The sequence below is a fragment of the Carassius gibelio genome, chromosome A13 (assembly GCF_023724105.1).
Source record: "Carassius gibelio isolate Cgi1373 ecotype wild population from Czech Republic chromosome A13, carGib1.2-hapl.c, whole genome shotgun sequence".
Taxonomy (NCBI): domain Eukaryota; kingdom Metazoa; phylum Chordata; class Actinopteri; order Cypriniformes; family Cyprinidae; genus Carassius; species Carassius gibelio.
Window position 1 is genome coordinate 22044521 of NC_068383.1, and position 19939 is coordinate 22064459.

General features: G+C 36.6%; 2 protein-coding genes and 1 long non-coding RNA gene across 4 annotated transcripts; 2 read left to right on the forward strand and 1 right to left on the reverse strand.

The window, feature by feature from the left end:
- The first annotated feature begins 5530 nt into the window (after positions 1-5530).
- Positions 5531-8254, forward strand: LOC128026504 (cystatin-F). Its single transcript, XM_052613742.1, has 4 exons — positions 5531-5709; positions 5918-6093; positions 6178-6297; positions 7558-8254. Exons 1-4 carry the CDS (start codon positions 5652-5654, stop codon positions 7648-7650), a joined length of 447 nt encoding a protein of 148 aa, XP_052469702.1. The 5' UTR covers positions 5531-5651; the 3' UTR covers positions 7651-8254.
- LOC128026503 (adipocyte plasma membrane-associated protein-like) lies at positions 7928-15535 on the reverse strand. 2 transcript variants are annotated; one of them, XM_052613740.1, is made up of 9 exons: positions 15325-15535; positions 15088-15204; positions 13862-13977; positions 13493-13585; positions 12680-12796; positions 12248-12422; positions 12037-12171; positions 10959-11151; positions 7928-10269 (listed from the first exon to the last, which is right to left on the reverse strand). In XM_052613740.1, the coding sequence occupies exons 1-9, from the start codon at positions 15414-15416 to the stop codon at positions 10060-10062; spliced, it is 1248 nt and encodes a 415-aa protein (XP_052469700.1). In that variant the 5' UTR covers positions 15417-15535; the 3' UTR covers positions 7928-10059. The 2 variants fall into 2 exon arrangements, with proteins under 2 accessions (XP_052469700.1, XP_052469701.1); XM_052613741.1 differs by having other exon boundaries at positions 15088-15247; positions 15325-15507.
- Positions 15536-17163: 1628 nt separating this feature from the next.
- On the forward strand, positions 17164-19929 carry LOC128026506 (uncharacterized). The gene is made up of 3 exons (XR_008186443.1): positions 17164-17684; positions 17876-17936; positions 19291-19929. It is a non-coding gene; the product is annotated as an uncharacterized LOC128026506 (long non-coding RNA).
- The last annotated feature ends 10 nt before the right edge of the window (positions 19930-19939 follow it).

Sequence of the window (19939 nt, forward strand, 5' to 3'; positions counted from 1 at the left end):
TTACCCTCCGAACACTGGACATAGCAGACGTATGTACCGAATACAAGAAGCTATCAATCAAGAAGGTATCAGGATTATGAGTTATTTTTCATTTTTAGTTTTTGATTAATCACTTAGATTAATCATTCATTTTGACAGCACTATAATGTTTATTGTAAATAGTCAACCACACAAGAGTAATTGTTTTTAGCCTGCACCAATGTTCTTGTCCATTGCCCTCACAGAGTCCTGCAGCTAAGCTTGGATGTACATTTACATTCCATTCAAGGTTATTGATGACATGCCTCTGAAGTTTGACTTTTTGCACCATAACAATACTTATTGGCAACTAGTCATCATATCTCTAGCTCTTTAATGTATTTGCATTGTACTAAAATGAGTTCATTTTCAATGGGCATATATGCGGCTGAAACAGGTAGCCTAGTGCATCCCAAATTTTTCAACATGAACATTTTAATATAACATTATAGTCATTATGGCCTTTAGAAAAATGTTTTTTTGAGGAGGTGGGGTAGTGCACAATAGGCCCTTGTGGCACGGCCCAAGCTTTTGTTCTTAATGGCATTTTTTTTCCTTACATTACTTTTACTTTTATACTTTAAGTAGTTTTTTAAACCAGTACTTTTACACCTTTACTTGAGTAAAAAGCTTGAGTTGATACTTCAACTTCTACAAAAGTCTTTTTAAACCCTAGTATCTATACTTCTACTTGAGTAATGAATGCCAATACTTTTGACACCACTGACAGGCTCTAAAAACTGCTAGGGCAGAGCATAAACACAAATTCATAGAAAATAACCAAAACAATCCAAGGTTTTTATTTAGCACAGAGGCTAAATTAACAAATAACCAGACGACACCTGATTCAAATATTCCATCAACGTTTAATAGTAATGACTTTATGAATTTCTTCACTGATAAAATAGATAACATTAGAAATACAATAGCGAATTTAGATTCTACAGCGTCTAATACTTCAGTTTCATCCATCGCACCCAAAGATAAACTGCTATAAGGACAGGATGAGCTAAATAAACTTATCACTGCATCTAAACCAACAACATGTTTATTAGATCCTGTACCCACTAAATTACTAAAAGAGTTGTTACCTGTAGCCGAAGAACTGCTTCTCAATATTATTAACTTGTTGTTATCTTTAGGTCATGTCCCAAAACCATTTAAGCTGGCTGTTATTAAGCCTCTTATTAAAAAGCCAAAACTAGATCCTAGTGAACTGGCAAATTACAGATCCATTTCAAATCTTCCATTTATTTCTAACATTTTTTGAAAAAATTGTGTCTGCTCAGTTGCGCTCCTTCCTGCAAAGAAAAAAAAGATCTGTATAAAGACTTTCAGTCAGGTTTCTTGCGTTAGATCAACGATGCATCTCATTGCTAGCTTTACTTAGTGCTGCGTTCGACACCATAGATCATGACATACTCATAGATCGATTACAAAACAATGCAGGTATTTAAGGGCAGGCTCTAAGATAGTTTAGATCCTACCTGTCCGAACGCTACCATTTTGTTTACTTAAATGGGGTGTCATCTCATTTATCATCAGTAAAATATGGAGTGCCACAAGGATCCGTCCTAGGTCCCCTTTTACTTTCAATATACTGTACATGTTGACCCTTGGTAATATTATAAAAAAATACAGGATTAGTTTCCACTGTTATGCTGATGATACTCAGCTCTATATTTCAACGAGACCAGATAAAACTTTTAAATTATTTAAACTAACAGTGTTAAAAATATAAAAGACTGAATGACCAATAATTTTCTCCTATTAAATTCGGATAAGACAGCGATATTACTTATTGGACCAAAAAACAGTACACAGAATCAAGTAGACTATAGTTTGCAACTAGATCGATGTACTGTTACTTCCTCTACAGTTAAAAATATGGGTGTTATATTAGACAACTTGTCTTTTGAAAACCATATTTCCCATGTTACAAAAACAGCATTCTTCCATCTCAGAAACATTGCCAACCTACGAAACATGTAACCTGTTTCTGATGCAGAAAAGCTAGTTCATGCATTCATGACCTCTAGACTGGTTTATTGTAACTCACTTCTAGGTGGTTGTCCTGCTTCTTCAATAAACAAGCTACAGGTAGTCCAAAAAGCAGTGGCTAGGGTCCTTAACAGGTCAAGAAAATATGATCATATTACCCCAGTTTTACAATCCCTGCACTGGCTACCTATTAAGTTCTGTATCAGTTACAAATTATCATTACTTACATATAAGGCCCTAAATGGTTTAGCTCCTGCATACCTAACTAGTCTTCTACCACATTACATTCCCTAAGTTCACAAAATGCTGGACTTTTGTTAGTTCCTAGGATAGCAAAATCCACTAAAGGTGGTAGAGCTTTTTTACATTTGGCTCCCAAACTCAGGAATAGCCTTCCTGATAATGTTCGGGGTTCAGACACATTCTTTCCGTTTAAATCTAGATTAAAAACACATCTCTTTTGCCAAGCATTCAAATAATGCATCTCATAAATTGTGACTGCAGTTGCATCTGATCAAATGTGCATTCTTACTCTTTTTCTTTGGATAAACTAATTAATTTAGTTTGTTGGAACAGCAGCTATGCTAATGATGTCTCTATTTGTTTCTCTGTTTTGCCACAAGCTCCAGTCTGGATCCAGAACACCTGAGAAGAGATGATGCTGAGCCCTCAGAGGACCCCAGTTGATGCTAGCCCTGAATCAACAAACAGAACTAACAAATATTGCTACAAGTGTGATTGCATCATATAATAATTGCTGTTAATAATGTTCATCGTCTGGCTGACTATGTCTTGTATTAATTTTTCTAAAAAATCCTGTCATATGTGCACAAACTGACAGTCACCACTTATAAGCTACTACTAAATATTGTAAAAATACTTGTAAAAATAGTTTCTTTGTAATGATTTATATTGTAAATGAGCTATACAAAATAAACTTGAACAACATTCTTTTGAATCCTTTACGAAAAAGAAGTTTATTCAAGTATGCTATTTGTATATTTCTTTTAAACTAAAAATAGGAAAATTATGCTTTTAGTTTACTTTTTATTTACTTCTCAGAAATGTACTCCACAAAAATATTCTTAAAAAGACATTTAAGTATACTTGACTTATACTTACTAAAATTCTAAATAGATTTGAGCTATATTCCTAGAATTCATGTTTTCATTATTATAAGATAGAGGGCACTAATACACATCTTCTGCACATAATTTCCAAGAAAACACAAGTGAAGAAGAAAAGGAAACCGATATTAACACGTTATCTAACACGATTCATCTGATATGAATCAGCATCAAAACTGTAACGTTATAGAATAAAATGTTGACCAATGAAGAGTTAATAATTAGTCAAGTTATGGGGTGTTGATCGATGTTATTTCTTTATTTTTTATTAAACTTACCCTCGTTAAAGTGTTAAAAAAAGTGCATGAAGCATTATATACAAATTCAAACCTAAATAGTGATGTAGTATACTTAAAGTATGATGTAAAGTTCACTTAAAGAAAACGTATGAGTATACTTGCAGTATAAAACTACTGAACTAGTAGTTTACTGAGACTGTACTTCAAAATGTACAAAGTATTCAATTAGTAAACTGTCAGTAGATCTATAAGTTCACTTTTAGTATAATTGCAGTACAAACTACAAACATAGAGGTAAACTAGTTGTGTACTTAAGGTTTGCTACCATTATATATAGAGTGTACTTAAAAGTATACTTTTATTAGAAGGTGGCCCAATTTAGTCCCAAGGAGTATTGAAACAGTACACTTACATGTATACTTCTAGAACACTGATATTTGTATACTTGATACATAAAGTATACTTAAAAATATACCTGACCTTTACTTAAGTATACTTAGTAAAATACATTTGAAGTATTCTACTTTTTGGTTAAGGGATAGACTGGAAAATTATGTTGGCATTAATGGAATTGTTTTGGAATGGTTCAAATAATACTTATCTGACCATGATCAATTTGTAGAAGTGCGTAAATGCATAATACCACAAGGCTCAGTACTAGGACCATTGCTTTTCACACTTACAACAACTATCAACAAGAAACATGGTGTTAGCTTTCACTGTTATGCTGCTGATACTCCGCTTTACATTTCTTTGCAGCCTGGCCTAATTCTAAAAAAACGACAAAAAAAAAACAAAAAAAAAAACAGAGGTGTTAATTATTAATATATATATATATTTGCTATGCTTTCAATGTCAAATGACGAAACATTAATTAATGCGTTCATTACCTCAAGGTTAGATTCTTGTAATGATTTATTGGGTGTTTGCTTTGTGCACAACTCCAGCTAGTCCAAATTAGCCTGATTATTTATTATTTTAATCTGGCTTACACATAACACACTACTGCTTTACTATAATTCATATGTAAGGCTGCATTAATTTGGTAAACCAGAACCGTAACACTTTCCATAACACCAGATGTACTCGCTACATCGTTAGAAGAATGGCATCTATGTTAATATTAGTCTGTTTTATTCTTATTCCGAAGTCACTGTAGCCACCAGATCCAGTCTGTATCCAGATCAGAGGGTCACTGCAGTCACCCGGATCCAGTCCAGAGGGTGGATCAGCACTTAGAGACGACCTCTAGACGACCTCACAAGACCACGAGAACCAGACGAGTCCTCTGCTCAATCCGATTTGCGTTGCAGCCTGGAATTAATAAACCATACCATGCTGGCTTCGTCTGGACAGAGGAGGACCGAGCCTGGTATCTCCAAAGGTTTTTTTTTTTCTTCATTTCTGTCACCGATTGAGTTTTGGTTCCTTGCCACCGTCTCCTTTGTCATTGTTGGCTTGACTGCACAGACACTATTAGAAGAGAGCTGAACTGAGCTGGACGATGACATCAATGAATCAACAGTGAACTAATTTTAACTGAATAACTGACTGTTTTCTGACTCGTTTTTCCTGTTTAATACTGCAAAGCTGCTTTGGCACAATCTGTATTGCATAAAGCGCTAAGGTGACTTGACAAAAAATGGGTCGCAACTACAGTTTCATTTTGAATATTATTGACTGCAGAGATGCAGATCTCTAATCTAGCACAAATCAACACAGTTTTACTCCGCTCAGCCAATAAATCAACATTCAGATGCACTACTCACATGTAAGCGTTTATTCTTATCTGCTAATTTCATCACCGGATGTGGGAGGAAACCACAGGAGTTCACTTGCATCTTTCAAAGCATTTCAACACACAACCTCTTTCAGTTCAGTCTGAGGAAGGATTCAGTTCTTTGTTCTTGTTGATTTCGGTGGTCTCTACAATGTTTCATATTTCTAGAAGCAAACCCTCAACTTCTACACGCACTTGGAACTATCTGGAACTATCAAAACTAAAAAAATCAATATATCAAAATATCAAAAATATTAGTTTTGCAGCATCTTTAAGGAACATCACATTGTACTCCAGCAGTAATTAGCAGTCAATTGACTTCACCTGTGTTCCTGTGTAAAAGGCCTTTGAGAGTCCACGTAGGAAACAATACTGCTGACCAATGGGAAATGTGCCTTCCCTCTAGAGGACTGCAGCACACAGTTGGTGGTTGAAGTGTTGCTGAACAGGAAGTTGCTGAGTAGAATTGAGAGAACTTCAACAGACATGAGGGTCTCTTATCAGGCTCTAGTCTTGCTTTTCTTAGCAGGCTTATGCTCACTCGGTAAGACAAGCTTTTCCTATAATTCTTTTCTTATTTGTTTGTAGATGAAGATGTTTGTTTAGTTTTGTGTGTTTTCTTGGAAGGATGAACTATATGGTCACTTAAATGGCTATTGTCTGTAATTGAGCAACACATAATATGATGTTCTTTTGTATAAAGAGCTGTGCAAAAATGACTAATGTTTGCATTTTTTCTTCTTTGACTAAAGAGAAAGTTCCAGTCCATGCATTTGTCAGCAAACCAATCCCAGGAACTCTACAGAACGTCAGCAAGAATGACACTGGGGTGAAGGAGGCCGTCCTGACTGGAACCTACTCATTTAATAATAAATCCAACGATGCCTTCCTCTTCAAAGCATCAGCTGTTGATGATGCGAAGAGACAGGTATAACTCCAGATGCCCATACGTCTCACTGTGTGTGTGTGTGTGTGTGTGTACATGCGTCATCCGATCTCTGCTCTGCTATAGATAGTCAAAGGCATCCGCTACATTCTGGAAGTGGAGATCTCACGGACCATGTGCAGGAAGAGGGGCAACACTGATGACCTCAACAACTGTCCCTTCCAGACAGACAGTCGGTTACGGCAGGTAAGACTGCTTTTCTATGGAGTTAGAGAAGTTCAAATGGCTTTCTGCTTCTGAAGTAACTCTGTGAAGCCAAAATAAGTGTTCAGTTTTCTGAATTCTTCATTAAATCACAGACAGACTTTATTCTTGTGATGCAAAGCTGAATTTTCAGCATCATTGCTCCAGTCTTCAGTGTCACCTGATAGCCTTTAACTTGGTTGTATTTAAATGTATAAGCGGTGTGTTTAAACTTGCACACTACTTTTTACAGGAAGAATATTCATGGCTTCCCTTTAATATTGATGGCTTTATAATAATTATAAATAGTTAGCAAGAGTTTAATATGAGACTAAATATTCAAATCTGGACTATGACCCCCGACCGAAACATGAGCCTGATGCACTTGATCTCAAGTCAGTTCTTGGTTGTCTGTGCAGACAGGAGCATTTCCTTGTTGAAAAATAACATCTGATAGATTCTCTTTAGATAACAATTTGATCTAAACTTGTCGTGAGCAAGCAATTCTGCAATCTTCTCTTTTACTCCAAAGCATTAATTGACTGTTGGTAGCTCTTCAGCTGAAAGACTCCTCCCATCATCCTCCATGATTCACTGTGATCGAGCTGCATTCATTACTGTAGTTCTCACCAGATCTTCAAAGACACCGCTCTGGCTCATCACCATGCAACTCATGTTTTATCATGAATCATCACTCCACACAACTCTGAATCAAACCTCACATACAGTACATGCTTTTTAAGGAGAGCATTGGCTAATTCATACAAATGTTCTTACCAGTCATTTAAGATCATTATAAGCTTAGCATTTAGCTATTTTTGGATTGGCACAGTGTATACTGTATTCACTGTATTAATGTATTCAGGATACATTAAGTTGATCAAAAGTGAAAGTAAAGATGATGCTACTAAAGGTTTCTATTTCAAATAAATGCTGTTCTTTTGAATGTTTTATTAATCAAAAACCGTTTCCAATATTATTAATAATAACCATTATTAACAGTTGAGCACCGATAGTAATTGAGCAGCAGATCAGCATGATTTCTGAAGGATCATGTGACACTGAACACTGGAGTAAGGATGCCTAAATTCAGCTTTGAGTCACATTTCCCAACTTTTCCAGTTTTTGAGAACCCTAAAAAATGTCTATATCAAGATAATTTAATCACCAGACTTAATACGTACAAGGCTTTATTAAACCATATTTTGAAGTTATGAACAACAATCATAAATATGATTTTTATGATCTTTTCTTCTCTTCTAGACCTTCTTCTGTCACTTTGACGTGTGGTCCGTTCCATGGATGAACATGATGTCAACTACATATTTTAAATGTCATTCTGATTATACATTCTGAAATCCTTTTCACCAAATTGTTTTTCAATGGCTCCACCTGGCATGTCATGCTAATTTAATACCGAACTGAAATAAGCCACAGTGCTGGTTATGAAGTCCAGAGAGCTTCAGTTCATCAGATGCTGAGCTTGTGTCGACTGACTCTGAGTGTAAATTATTCAGTGATGTATCAGGGGCCATCGCTTCGATCTCTGAGCTCTTTTCCTTTGAGCCGCAGATCTTTTGAGTAAACTGACCCTCGAAAGACACCAGCACTGATCAAACACACATCCAACGGGTTTGTATGAACTGATTTATTGATTTTTTTTTTTTTTTGTGACTACCCTTTTACTATATGTTATTGGGAATGTGGATGCCATATTTGTCCTAGATTCATAACTCCATATGGCCATTAGGTGGGTACATGCATCTGATGGGACAGTGGGTCTCAGCTGGATTTGTTTCAGAAGCAGCAACCAAAGCATTATCACAAAAAAGTGACAAATTGCTCTTAAAACTAAAATGAAATGCATTGATAGTAAACCATTCATTGATGTACATTTGAAAATGTAATTGTTAGAATATATATTTTGATGTCTAATAAAACAACGCAACATTAAGCATTATTTATATTATATATTTTTTTATTTAGCACATTTTTTTTGTTCATAAATTATTTTTAGATCAAACAACTGCAAGTTCGAGACACACAATCTTTAATGTCGAATGACTTATTTTTGTCAGAAGCTTGAATTCAACATCTTCCACTGACTCCATTGCCCTTCTCTGGGCTTCAAACCCTCAAATTTGGTGCTGCTAACATTATTCTGTAATCTTTAAACTACAGAAAATGTACTCACCCTCAGGTCGTCTAAGACCTAGATGAGTTTGTTTCTTCATCAGAGCAGATTTGGAGAAATGTAGCATACATCACTTGCTCACCAAAGGTTCCTCTGGAGTGAATGGGTGCCGTCAGAATGAGAGTCCAAACAGCTGATAAAGACAACACAATAATCCACAGCACTCGTCCATCAGTTAATATCTTGAGAAGAGTAAAGCTGTGTTTGTAAGAAACAAATCGATCATTAAGGCATTTTAACGTCAAACCATCGTTTCTGGCCAAAATAGCTTCAGGTCCATAATAACACTTCCTCCAGTGAAAAAAACATTCATTGTTGTTCCTCTTGACATCGAAATCCATTTTTGGACTGTTTTTGTTTCTAAAAGCTTGATCTGTGCATATTTCTCTCCTGATTCGGACGAGACAACTTTTTCATTGGAGAAAATAACATTATGGATGGAGGACTATTTTAGCAAGAAGCAATGATTTGAAGTTTGAACGTCTTGATGGATTTGTTTCTTACAAACACGCAGCTTTACTCTTCTCAAGATGTTAACTGATGGACTGGAGCTGTGTGGGTTACTTGTGGACGTTTTTATCAGCTGTTCAGACTCTCATTCTGACGGCACCCATTCACTGCAGAGGAACCTTTTGGTGAGCAAGTGTTGCAATGCTACATTTCTCCAAATCTCTACATCTTGGTTGACCTGAGGGTGAGTACATTTTCAGTAAATTTCAGCGAACTATTCCTTTAAGCCAATTTATTTTGCTTCCCCAACTACCCAAAATTGATTAATTTATTATTTCAGTTTAGCATTGTTCTCTTTTCCTCACTGTTGTCCAATCACGTGGGTCACACCTCACCAGTTGAGAACCACGGTTAACGTATATTATTGCTGATAATTCTTAAAGACGTAAATATGAACTGAAAACACGCAGATACTTGTGTAAAGGTGTGCTAAATACTACGAAACCAGCCGAGAGTGACGCAGATCTCGTTTCAGCAACATATACAAATGGTGATTTCAACCACTCAATTAAAAACGAACCAAAACATTCAAACGCCGGAGCATTTCTAGAACCGGAGATAATTATAGTAGTGTGTTTCAGCAGATTCATTTAATAATGACATCAAAATACCCTTTCACTTCCACTAAACAGCATCTCGATGATGCCACCCACGGAAATTATTAATGTTTTTACCAGTCATCTCGTTTTGTATCACAGTGCCTTGTATCACAAACTGTTAGCAGCTCTATTTTAAGGACCAGAAGACAGTCGGTGCAAATAATGCATGTACAGAAACTGCAGAAAATATGTCACGAGGGGGAAAAACTAAAATAGTAATGGCACTTCTTAAGATAAAAAAAAAAACAACAGCCTGTCAGAGAGCTTATTACACACTGCACGTCTCTAAAAAAAGAAAGAAAGTCACCCACATGGGTTAATGGAACAAAAGCACAGGCATCTATCAGAGCTAAATGAAGAGAACGGTGATCAGACGAAGGGACTGTGTTGTTAGTAAGTCTTGTTGATGTTAGCTTCAGAATCTGTTTGTGTGGAAGCCAGGGTGAAATGGCTGGTGATGTGTCACACTTTGCTCAGATCCAGCTTGCACAGATACGGCGAGCGGAAGGAGCCCAGGTACAGCTGGCCGTTGTACTCGTGCGCCTCGCTGATGTACGCCGCCACCATGCCGTGTGGGTCGTGGAGGCTGCGCACGCATGACCCTCCGTCCTGCAGCTCCACCACCAGACTGTAGCGCGGCACGAACTTCAGCAGAGTGTCCTGACTGAACAGCTGAACGCACAACACGTGGAGGAGCAGATCCATTTCACAAACACATATACAGTAACATTTTCAAAACCAACTAGGATAGTCAGAAAACTGAGGCAACTGTTTCCTAAGAAACCTTCACATTGGACTTGTTCTTGAATGAAGGAAAATAACAAAAACGTGACATTTTAAATCTCTATTTGTAAATTTGAAAAGTGATTTATTTGTTACTGTTACATTTAACTATATTTTTAACCATTTAAATATTTACATATGTCCATTTGAAGTGATTTATTATTTTACCTTTACATTTAATTTAAATAAATGGCTGTAAATGTCTATTTTACATTTAACTTTATTTTAAACCATTTCAATAAACAGCTAGAAACGTCTAAATATTTATGTCTTTTTGAAATATAATTATTTTTATGTTACATCTAAATCAAATAAGAAAATTTAAATAAACATCTACTCTATACATTTCCGTTGTTTTGTCAATTTGAAAAGTGATTTTTTGTATTTTTCCGTTAGTTTAACCTTTTTAATAAACATCTACGTTACAAATGTCTGTTTTTTTCTACTTAATGTGTCTTGATTTATTTTGCGGTTGCATTTTTTTACATTTGTGAATGATTAAAAATAATAAACTATAAATATGTCATTTGAAAAGTTAAAACATGTTGGTTTTTTTTAATAACCATGAATGATAATACCTTAAATATGAGCTTCTTTAACCAGGGTCTTTGGGACAGGAAGTCCAGCATGGAGAAGCCAGGGTTGGGTCTCACAGCGGACATGGAGACCCAGTATCCACCAGAAGAACTGCGCCGGATGTTGTCAGGAAATCCCGGGAGGTTGTCTATAAATGTATCCATCCCTCCTTTAATGAGACCCGAAACATGAATCCTGTGAAGAGAACAGAACAGTCTGTGTTTGGTTTTTCTGAGCCCATCAACATTGGCATCATTAGCAACATAACACTTTTGCTTCCAATTCATCAGCAACCCCTCGAGTCAACATAAAAGTCCTGATTTAACCACCAGACCATCGCAGATGAGCACATTAATATGAACACTTCTGCAGGTCTGAGACCACACTGGCTTTAGTAAGAGAAACATGCTACGCATCTCTCCACACAGGAAGCTTAATGATGGAGTCCGTTGAAACGGCATGCACTCATCATTTCTCCAGGTAAGGAGAGCGGCCTGTGCCTCCGGCAGACATGAGCCATCAAGAGCAGTGAATGAGCACAAAAGTTGAGTATGATTAACAAAAAATGAAAGTAAAGAGACATTTATAACGTTTCAAATTTCAAATATTGTTCTTTTGAACTACGTTTTAATCAACGACAATGCATCACCTCTTCAACTGTTTTCAACAGTGACAATAATAAACAATGTTTCTTGAGCAGCAAATCATCATCATATCAGAATGATTTCTGAAGGATCATGTGACACTGAAGACTGGAGGAATGATGCTGAAAATACAGCTTTGACGTCACAGGAATAAATCACATTTTAAAATACATTTGAATAGAAAACGGTTCTTTTAAATCGTAATAAAACTTCCTTATATTACGGTTTTACTGTTCAAATAAAAGTTCTGTCAAAGAAATTTGTCAAAAACATTGAAAAAGATCTTATTTCTAACTTTTGGCTGTCAGTGTAGCTCTAATGTTGGGGCTAATATCTTCCCATGTTTAAAAAAAAAACAAACAAAAAAAAACACACTATCCAAGTTTCTGAATAATCACCGATCAAAGTAAACAAAGAGCAGTTGAGTGAGCAGCACCTCCTTATTCTGGCCATGGTGGTTTCAGCCACGAGAACAGACTCCTCATCAGGGAAGAGCTGGATGCCGTTTGGAAACCTCAGGTTCTCCATCATCACGGTCACTTCCCTGCTCTCGGTATCATACTCCAGCAGACTGAAACAAGCACAGGAGCAACATCAGTCACTGCCAAAACGATCAGTGACAATGCTCCAAATAATAAAAGAGTTACCGTCCATCTGCCGTGGCTTCCATGATCAGGTGCATGAAGTCCCTGCGCTGCCATCTGCTGCTGGAGTCCGTGAAGTACACCTTCTTCCCATCCCGAGTCACGTCCAGATCATTGACGAAACCCAGACGCTGACCCCCGATCATCTTCCCTGTGCTCACCAGAGACTTCACCTCACCTAAAAGACAGAAAGAGACGGCGCTTGTTCATTGCAGCTCCACAGAGATGGCCACTATGAATGATTGTTGAAAACAAATCCTCGATTCCTCCATTTGTGTCTCACTGAAAAAAAAACTAATAACTAACTACAGGTTTGGAACATGTGGCTGAAAAAATAATCATTTAATGTGTATTTTGAACATGTTTTTGGTTGAATTATTCCTACAAATGAGTGCAGACATGTTAGGGCAGAATATGTGGGTTCCCTTTGCTCACCGGTGACAGGATTGACCTCAAACAGTCCCAAATAGGCATCCGCTACGAGCAAGGTGCCATTAGGACCCACCCGGATTCCCAGAGGACGTCCACAGGTGTGTTCATGCTCCTGAGAGCCTGTGAATCAGGAAACAAGTCACTTGATGGGTATTCAACACCAACGATAACAGCATTTGATGGTGGCATTATTTGAATGATATCTAATCAACATAACTCAATTAATATAAATCTACTGATGTCAAATAACAATGCGTCTGATGGAGCAAAATGCATGAGCTAGTTAACAATTAAAATCCTAAGCACATTTAATGTTTGTTTCCACTGTGTCAGCAGTTTAAACCACAAGCAGGCAAAAGAAAGGAGCATTTCCACTGAATCAAACACCTTTATACTATACTTTAGAAAACATTCAAACATCTCTATGAAGGGCTTTAATATGTTACATTAATGCATGTCCACTTCACATGCATTAATGTATTGCACCAGTGACATAAATCAAATGCAAAAAATTTAGCGCTTATATATATATATAAATATATAAAAGAAAATAATTATGACTTAAAATTGAGCACATAACAAAATCATTTAAACTTATTATATATTATAAATTGAAACATACTCCATGCATTTAAAAAAAATACTATAAATAATATATATTTGCTAGATTGATGCATTTTCTTTTATAAATGTTAACATTATAGTTTAGTATATGTCTTGTGCAACAGAGCCATTTCAAACACTAAGGTCACTCGTGTTGAATTCTGACATTACACGGCGCTTGAGGAAATAGTTCAATATTTGTGGTTTTCTTACCACACGGTGGCTTGCCAAGCGTTGCTAACACATGAATGTTCCTTCCCTCGATTTTGAGGATCTTTCCATCCGCCGTCCCAGTGTAGAAAACATCTGCAAAACAAGAATGATTCAGAAACATTACATGCTGTCATTTAAGCACACCAAATTATATACACACACACACACTTCCATATATCATACTTCCTTATTTACTGTCACGGTCTGCAAGCGCCCTACACAAATATACCTAATCAATCACACTCTCCTTGTCAGCTCAACTTTCATCTACGTTGGCCTGTACAACCTCAATCAGTGCACGCGGACCAACAGCTGGGACAAACTGGGTGAAAGGTCACGCTTGGACTGCATTGCATTGTAAATACTGACCTCCAATGTTAGCAAGGGATTCTGGGCCGATGAGCAGGTCCTCAAACAGTCGCTCGGCCTGTCTGAGTTTTAGGTTGGGCTCGTAACAGCCAGTCATCAGAGGGGGTTCATTCAGACTAATCAGTAAAAATAGAACAGACATTAGTCAAGACTTACATTCATCTGTTGAGGAGATGTCTGCATATCAACTGCAGAGCCATCAATTATAAACTACCGTCAGAACTAAAATAGAAATGAGAAAGCACGGTGGGATCTGGCTTAAGATATTTATATTTGATTTTGTCATGAGGCTCAAGAACACTGTGGCCGCAGATCAGATCAGAAAGGGTTATATTGGATCAGACGGAAAATAATTATTAAAGAGGGTTTCCATCAGCATTAAAGGAACGCTTCAAACAAATATGTGTCTCATCTCCTTTCACTCATTCTGCAGCAGAATGTCTGAGGTGGTTTAAAAACAAACATAAAATCAGTCCATATAATTCACGCACTATCTTCCAGGTCTTCTAAAGTCAATAGGTGCGTTCCAAATCTTCTACTTATGCACTGTTCTATCACGTTTTGTAGTTTAAATAGTGAGTAGTGCGTTCACACTGAACATTCCAAAAATCCAAACTCGAACATTCCAAAAAGAAAAAGAGAACTTTAAAACACCCGATGATGCACTTATACAATTATGCACTAATATATATATATATTTAGAAGTTTAGAAGAATTTTATATATATATATATATATATATATATATATATATATATATATATATATATAATAGGGCTTCTATGGTATTGCAACATTTCCAGCTTGTAATAAGACATTTAACAGTAAATCACTTGACTAGTACCAGTGAGTATAACTCATGGAATCTGTATGACACAATGTCCCAACTGTATTCCTCTATTCACCCCTCGTACACCATTACATGCACATACACGCTTATTGCTGCGTGAGTAATATCATATTGTATAAGTTTTATTCCACAAATGAATCATTTAGTAATCTATGACTACTAGAAAAGGACTTTCTATCCAAGTAAGCAAAATGCAGTTGGAACATTTACACTCCCCATAGATATCTTCATGACTTTTCAAAGCCGGATTCATTTTAGGACCTTAAATTTCCAGGTTTTCCATGACCGAGCAAACCCTGTACACCTGAACTCCCCCACGTGAGCAGCGTGTGTTTCATTCCAGGCCAGTGCGTGGTTAATGAGAGCAGAGAGCTCACCTGAACACCTCTGGATGAATGGGAGACTCCAGCAGGAACACGAGCACGAGCAGTGGGAAGAGCACGAGAGACACTAGTGTCAGGAATGTCACACGAAACACCTTCCCACTGTAAGTGCTGAAACACACACACATACCAGCAGGGATGTCAGGGATGCTGACTGGAAGAGGACACATTTGACACAAGTTAAACTGAAGGAAATATAAATGTTTCAGAAGGCAGGTAGGGCTGTCTCACCTTGTGCTTTTGTACTGGGGTTCATGGGCTTCATCTCTAATTACTTGAGGTCTGTTCAACCTCCTTAACCGCAGTCCTTCGGGCTCATTCATTCTGTTGTAGTGTAACTAAATAAATAAACTAAATAAACGCTGGTCCAACAAGCGACGGATGTATACGCTAAGTTACATCCCAGACTCACGCGCGTTCCCGACAACACTTCAACAGAGAAGAGCCGTTTTAATTTTATTTTTCAAATTAAAAGTCTTGCGCAAAAATATTAGGTAGCAAACCGACTACAGCATCTTACAGTAACATTAAATTGGTATTAATAAACAAACAACAAACATTTTATACAGCAAAACAACTACAACATATTAAGGCTAATTTGGAATTAATAAACAAACAAAAAAGTAAACACAAACTTTTTATGAAAAATATATCGCATTATGTTACATATTATATATGTTGTATAGATAAAACAGCTGAATCAAGAAATTAAGCACAAAACGTGAATAATATGATGTGCTTGTGCACGTCAAAACCTTGAAATGTTGCTTTACTGGAACAAAACTCTTAAAAGCATAAATAATATTCTAACAACACAAACAACGCGATCAATACATACATTATTAATAAAAATCCCCAGGACATTGTTATTGACTTGTACTTTTCGCTTTATTTTGAAATGTAATCTAGTTGTTCTACTCCCGTTATGGGCTATGGTAATTAATTAATAATTTTAATATTTAAAAATACATTTTGATCTATAATTTTGACTTTAATTATGAAAACCACACTTTTATATGGTTTAATGGTTTCTGACTTCACACTGCTGGTTAAAGCTGGCTCTTAGAGAGGTGTGTGTTAGAGGTGTGCGATACCGCTAGATTTGGTATCGATCCGATACCAAGTAAATACAGGGCCAGTATCGCCGATACCGATACCAATATCGATACTTTTTAATAATTAAGGTGGATGCGTCTTCAACCTAAATCTAAATGAATTTTCATGACTTTTAATTTGTTTTTGTGATTTGCATTTTGGGTTATTAATCAGTACTAGGAAAGCTTTTGTTCAGAAACAACTTTTGGTTACTTCTGATTTATTTAAATAAACAAAGTTACAAAATGATTACTTCACAAATATAAAAAATGTAAAAACAAATTCTCTTTTCAAGTAGCATGTTAATAAAAAAAATTTCTCCTCTTGTGCACTTCTTTTCAGGATTGTTTTCTTAAAGTCACAACGTTTTACTTCACAATTGTAAAACAAATTCTCCTTATACAAAATTCCTGAAGCCGACCTCTTCCACTATGGAAAGAGGCTGCAGGTCCTTCACAATCATTTCTGATAGGCGCCTTGTAATATCCACTGCTCTTGGAGAATCAGTTATTGATAAAATAATAAAAAATAATTAATTCTGGTGCACATCTAGGTGAAGTTTAAATATAGAAACTAGTATCCCTTTCACAGCTAACACAAAAAGGGTAGATCGGCCTGAAAATACAGCCATACAACGCTCTTCTTTCTCTCCGCCTCTGACTGACTGCTGTTAGAAATGCGCGGCTGAGCGGTGCGCGCGCCTGACTGCTGGTGGTAGCGCTAGTGGTGAGTCACGTGACGGTACAACACAGGAGAGGGAGAGGAGAGGAGAGCAGTGTCGAGCACGAGCAGCACTCTTAGAGCTTGCTCTGCTCTGTGACAGCAGCAGCATTTTGACAAACACGGCCAGGTGGCAAAACGAGAGAAACTGAAACTTAAGTATCGATATTTTCCCGTTGGTATCGATCAATACCGATACCAACGTTGGTATCGATATTATCGATATTAGTATCGATCTGCCCACCTCTAGTGTGTGTTGATGCTCCAATGGCTGTTATTAACAATGAAGACATCCAGACTACTTTGGATTGCTGTCAAGAGGCATGATCTCAGTGGTTGGTCAAATCTGTGTAATAGTCTGTTTGAACCGTATCTAGTTGAACAGCCTGCAGTTTTCATGGAAAGGTGCACAGGTTTGCTGTAGAATCTCTTTGGTCTGCCTTTTTGCAACCACCTCTGTTTTTACAATAGGAGAAAACGAGTTCTTGTATCCTTATAAAATTCATTAAATTTGCCTCACTGTTCTTAGATCACTTGGATAGAGAGCAACAGGTGCGTCTGACAGCACAAGGCAGCTACTGGCATTGTTTTGCCTGTGGCTTTGAATAATTGTTGCACAATTTTGGTGCTGACATGCATTGCAAATGTAAAAGATATGTTATGAGTGCTGACACAAGCAGTTATTTTGCAGATAACGGGGTCACCACTCTTCGGGAGGTTCACTTTCCAAGTGGAGCCTGCAGCATAAGACAAGTGTGTTTTTGACTAGATGATGGGTAAGATGTTGAGATTTAATATATGCATTCAATTAGTATTCTCTTTCGTTACAGTTACTAGCTCATTCCTTCAGGATTGACCCTTCTCAGATAATACTTAAGGCATTTTTGACTTGCTTAACCTTCTTGTGGTGTTTGAAACCATTGCTCTGTATCTATATAAACTGAATCATTTTGAAATCAATTTCAAGATACGAATCGAGGATGTCTAATTCCATTAAACTGCTGTATGCCACCAAACATCAAGCAGATGTAAGTGAGTCTGTTTAAACAACCTTCCTTCTGTTCATCTGTGAGTGTCAGCTTTAGACAATCAAAAGGAATTTGCAGCATCAGAAATACCCTTCTTTTATAATGGGACAACATTTGGTGCCTAGAATGAAGTTTTAGGGACTTTCTATGAGAGCATATTTATTTTATAAAAATATTAAAATAGCTTGTCACACTCTTATGTCTAATACCTGAATTTAAGCAATTTAAATAAATTCTAAAATTTAATTAATGTTAAATTCTCATGGCAGTAGCTGTAAATGAGGTACAATAACCACATGCTGAAATACAGTATGTTTTACATAAATGGCTGAAATGGTGCATTTTTGACTTGGTTAAAGGAATAGTTTACCAAAAATTAAAATTTTCTATAAATTTGCTCCCCCTCAGGTCATTCAAGATCTAGATGAGTTTGTTTCTTCATCAAAGCAGATTTGGAGAAATGTAGCATTATATCACTGGCTCATCAATGGTTCCTTTGCAGTGAATGGGTGCCGTCAGAATGAGAGTCTAAACAGCTGATAAAAGCAACACAATTATCCACAATTATCCACACCACTCCAGTCCATCAGTTAACATCTTGTCCTCTCAGTCGAAAACCTTTCGCATGGTTGTTTTGAATTGTTTAGCTTACAAGCATTGTTTAATCTGTGCACATCTCTCTCCTGATTCAGACGAGACAACCTTTCCAGCGTAGAAAACATTATCATAGAGGATCGAAAGCAATGGATTAAAATATCTTGATGGATTTGTTTCTTGCAAACACACAGTTTTTCACTGCACAAGATGTTAACTGATGGACTGGAGTGGTGTGATGTTTTCATCAGCTGTTTGGACTCTCATTCTGACGGCACCCATTCACAGCAGAGGATCCATTGGTGATCTACATCTTGGATGACTTCAGGGTAGTAAATATTCATCAAATGGGTCAACTATTCCTTTAATGTCTGTCCATGTTCATTTTTCCTAAATTTATTATGTCATCCTTTCTTAGTAATATTTTCAGGATTGACTACTATTAAATTTGTTCAATTGTTCTTGTTCTTTGTGTTATTATAGTATAGAAGTCTGGTTGTGCAGTTCTTTTTTTTTCTTTTTTTTGCATCTGTAGAGAATCTGAATCATATTTAAGAAGTTGAATAAAAAACTCATGTATTTTATCTGTGTAGTGGACACAAGTCGGCTTTGAAATGCATGAATATGATTGCATTATGGGATATAAGGCATCTAAAAAATAATTGCCGCCTGAGAATTTTTTTTTGTTTTTTGGTGATAACGTTTATCCACTTGGTGTTTTAGTGGATGTATGAAATAATTTCTTCTCAAATTCACACAGGTTTCTCCTATAGAATCACTAACTATCAACATGATAGAGCAGTGGATCCTCTGCAGTGAATGGGTGCCGTCAGAATGAGAGTCCAAACAGCTGATAAAAACATCCACAAGTAATCCACACAGCTCCAGTCCATCAGTTAACATCTTGTGAATACAGATACGTGGTTTTAGGCACTCTGCAACACGCGTCCCTCATCTGCTCTGTATTCAAGGTAAATCATAGCTTCCTTGGGCTTTTTGCTTTAGTACCGCATGGCAAAGTTACTTAAAAAGTGCATCTCTAATGGTGATCACTAATACAATTCATGAAAAGATAGCAAAACTTAAATGTATTTTTAAGAGGGTAGCATCTTCAAGTTTTTATATTATATCACACGGTTCATCATTTCATGCCAGCATTGATAAAGCACACCTTCAACACTCATTCATCCCTATAGAAGAGCTTTACTACACCTGAACCTCACTGTGGGAACCAGGCACTTATCACTGCAACACCTTTATTTTATTTGATAAATTACAGGAGTGTGTTCTCATTTGCAACACATTTTATCACTTTAAGAAAACAGTATTCTTCTAGTAAAGAGTACTTGCTGAATTTAAGTTAAAGTGTACTCTCTTATACAGAGAACTGTAGTTTACAAAAGCACAAA

Coding starts and splice junctions, on each gene's coding strand:
- LOC128026503 (XM_052613740.1), bottom strand. CDS start 15,416: ATGAATGAGCCCGAAGGACTGCGGTTAAGGAGGTTGAACAGACCTCAA. Junction 13,586..13,861: donor ATCCCTTGCTAACATTGGAG/GTCAGTATTTAC, acceptor CTTGTTTTGCAG/ATGTTTTCTACACTGGGACG. Junction 10,270..10,958: donor TAAAGAAGCTCATATTTAAG/GTATTATCATTC, acceptor TTGTGCGTTCAG/CTGTTCAGTCAGGACACTCT.
- LOC128026504 (XM_052613742.1), top strand. CDS start 5,652: ATGAGGGTCTCTTATCAGGCTCTAGTCTTGCTTTTCTTAGCAGGCTTA. Junction 5,710..5,917: donor AGCAGGCTTATGCTCACTCG/GTAAGACAAGCT, acceptor CTTTGACTAAAG/AGAAAGTTCCAGTCCATGCA. Junction 6,094..6,177: donor TTGATGATGCGAAGAGACAG/GTATAACTCCAG, acceptor GCTCTGCTATAG/ATAGTCAAAGGCATCCGCTA.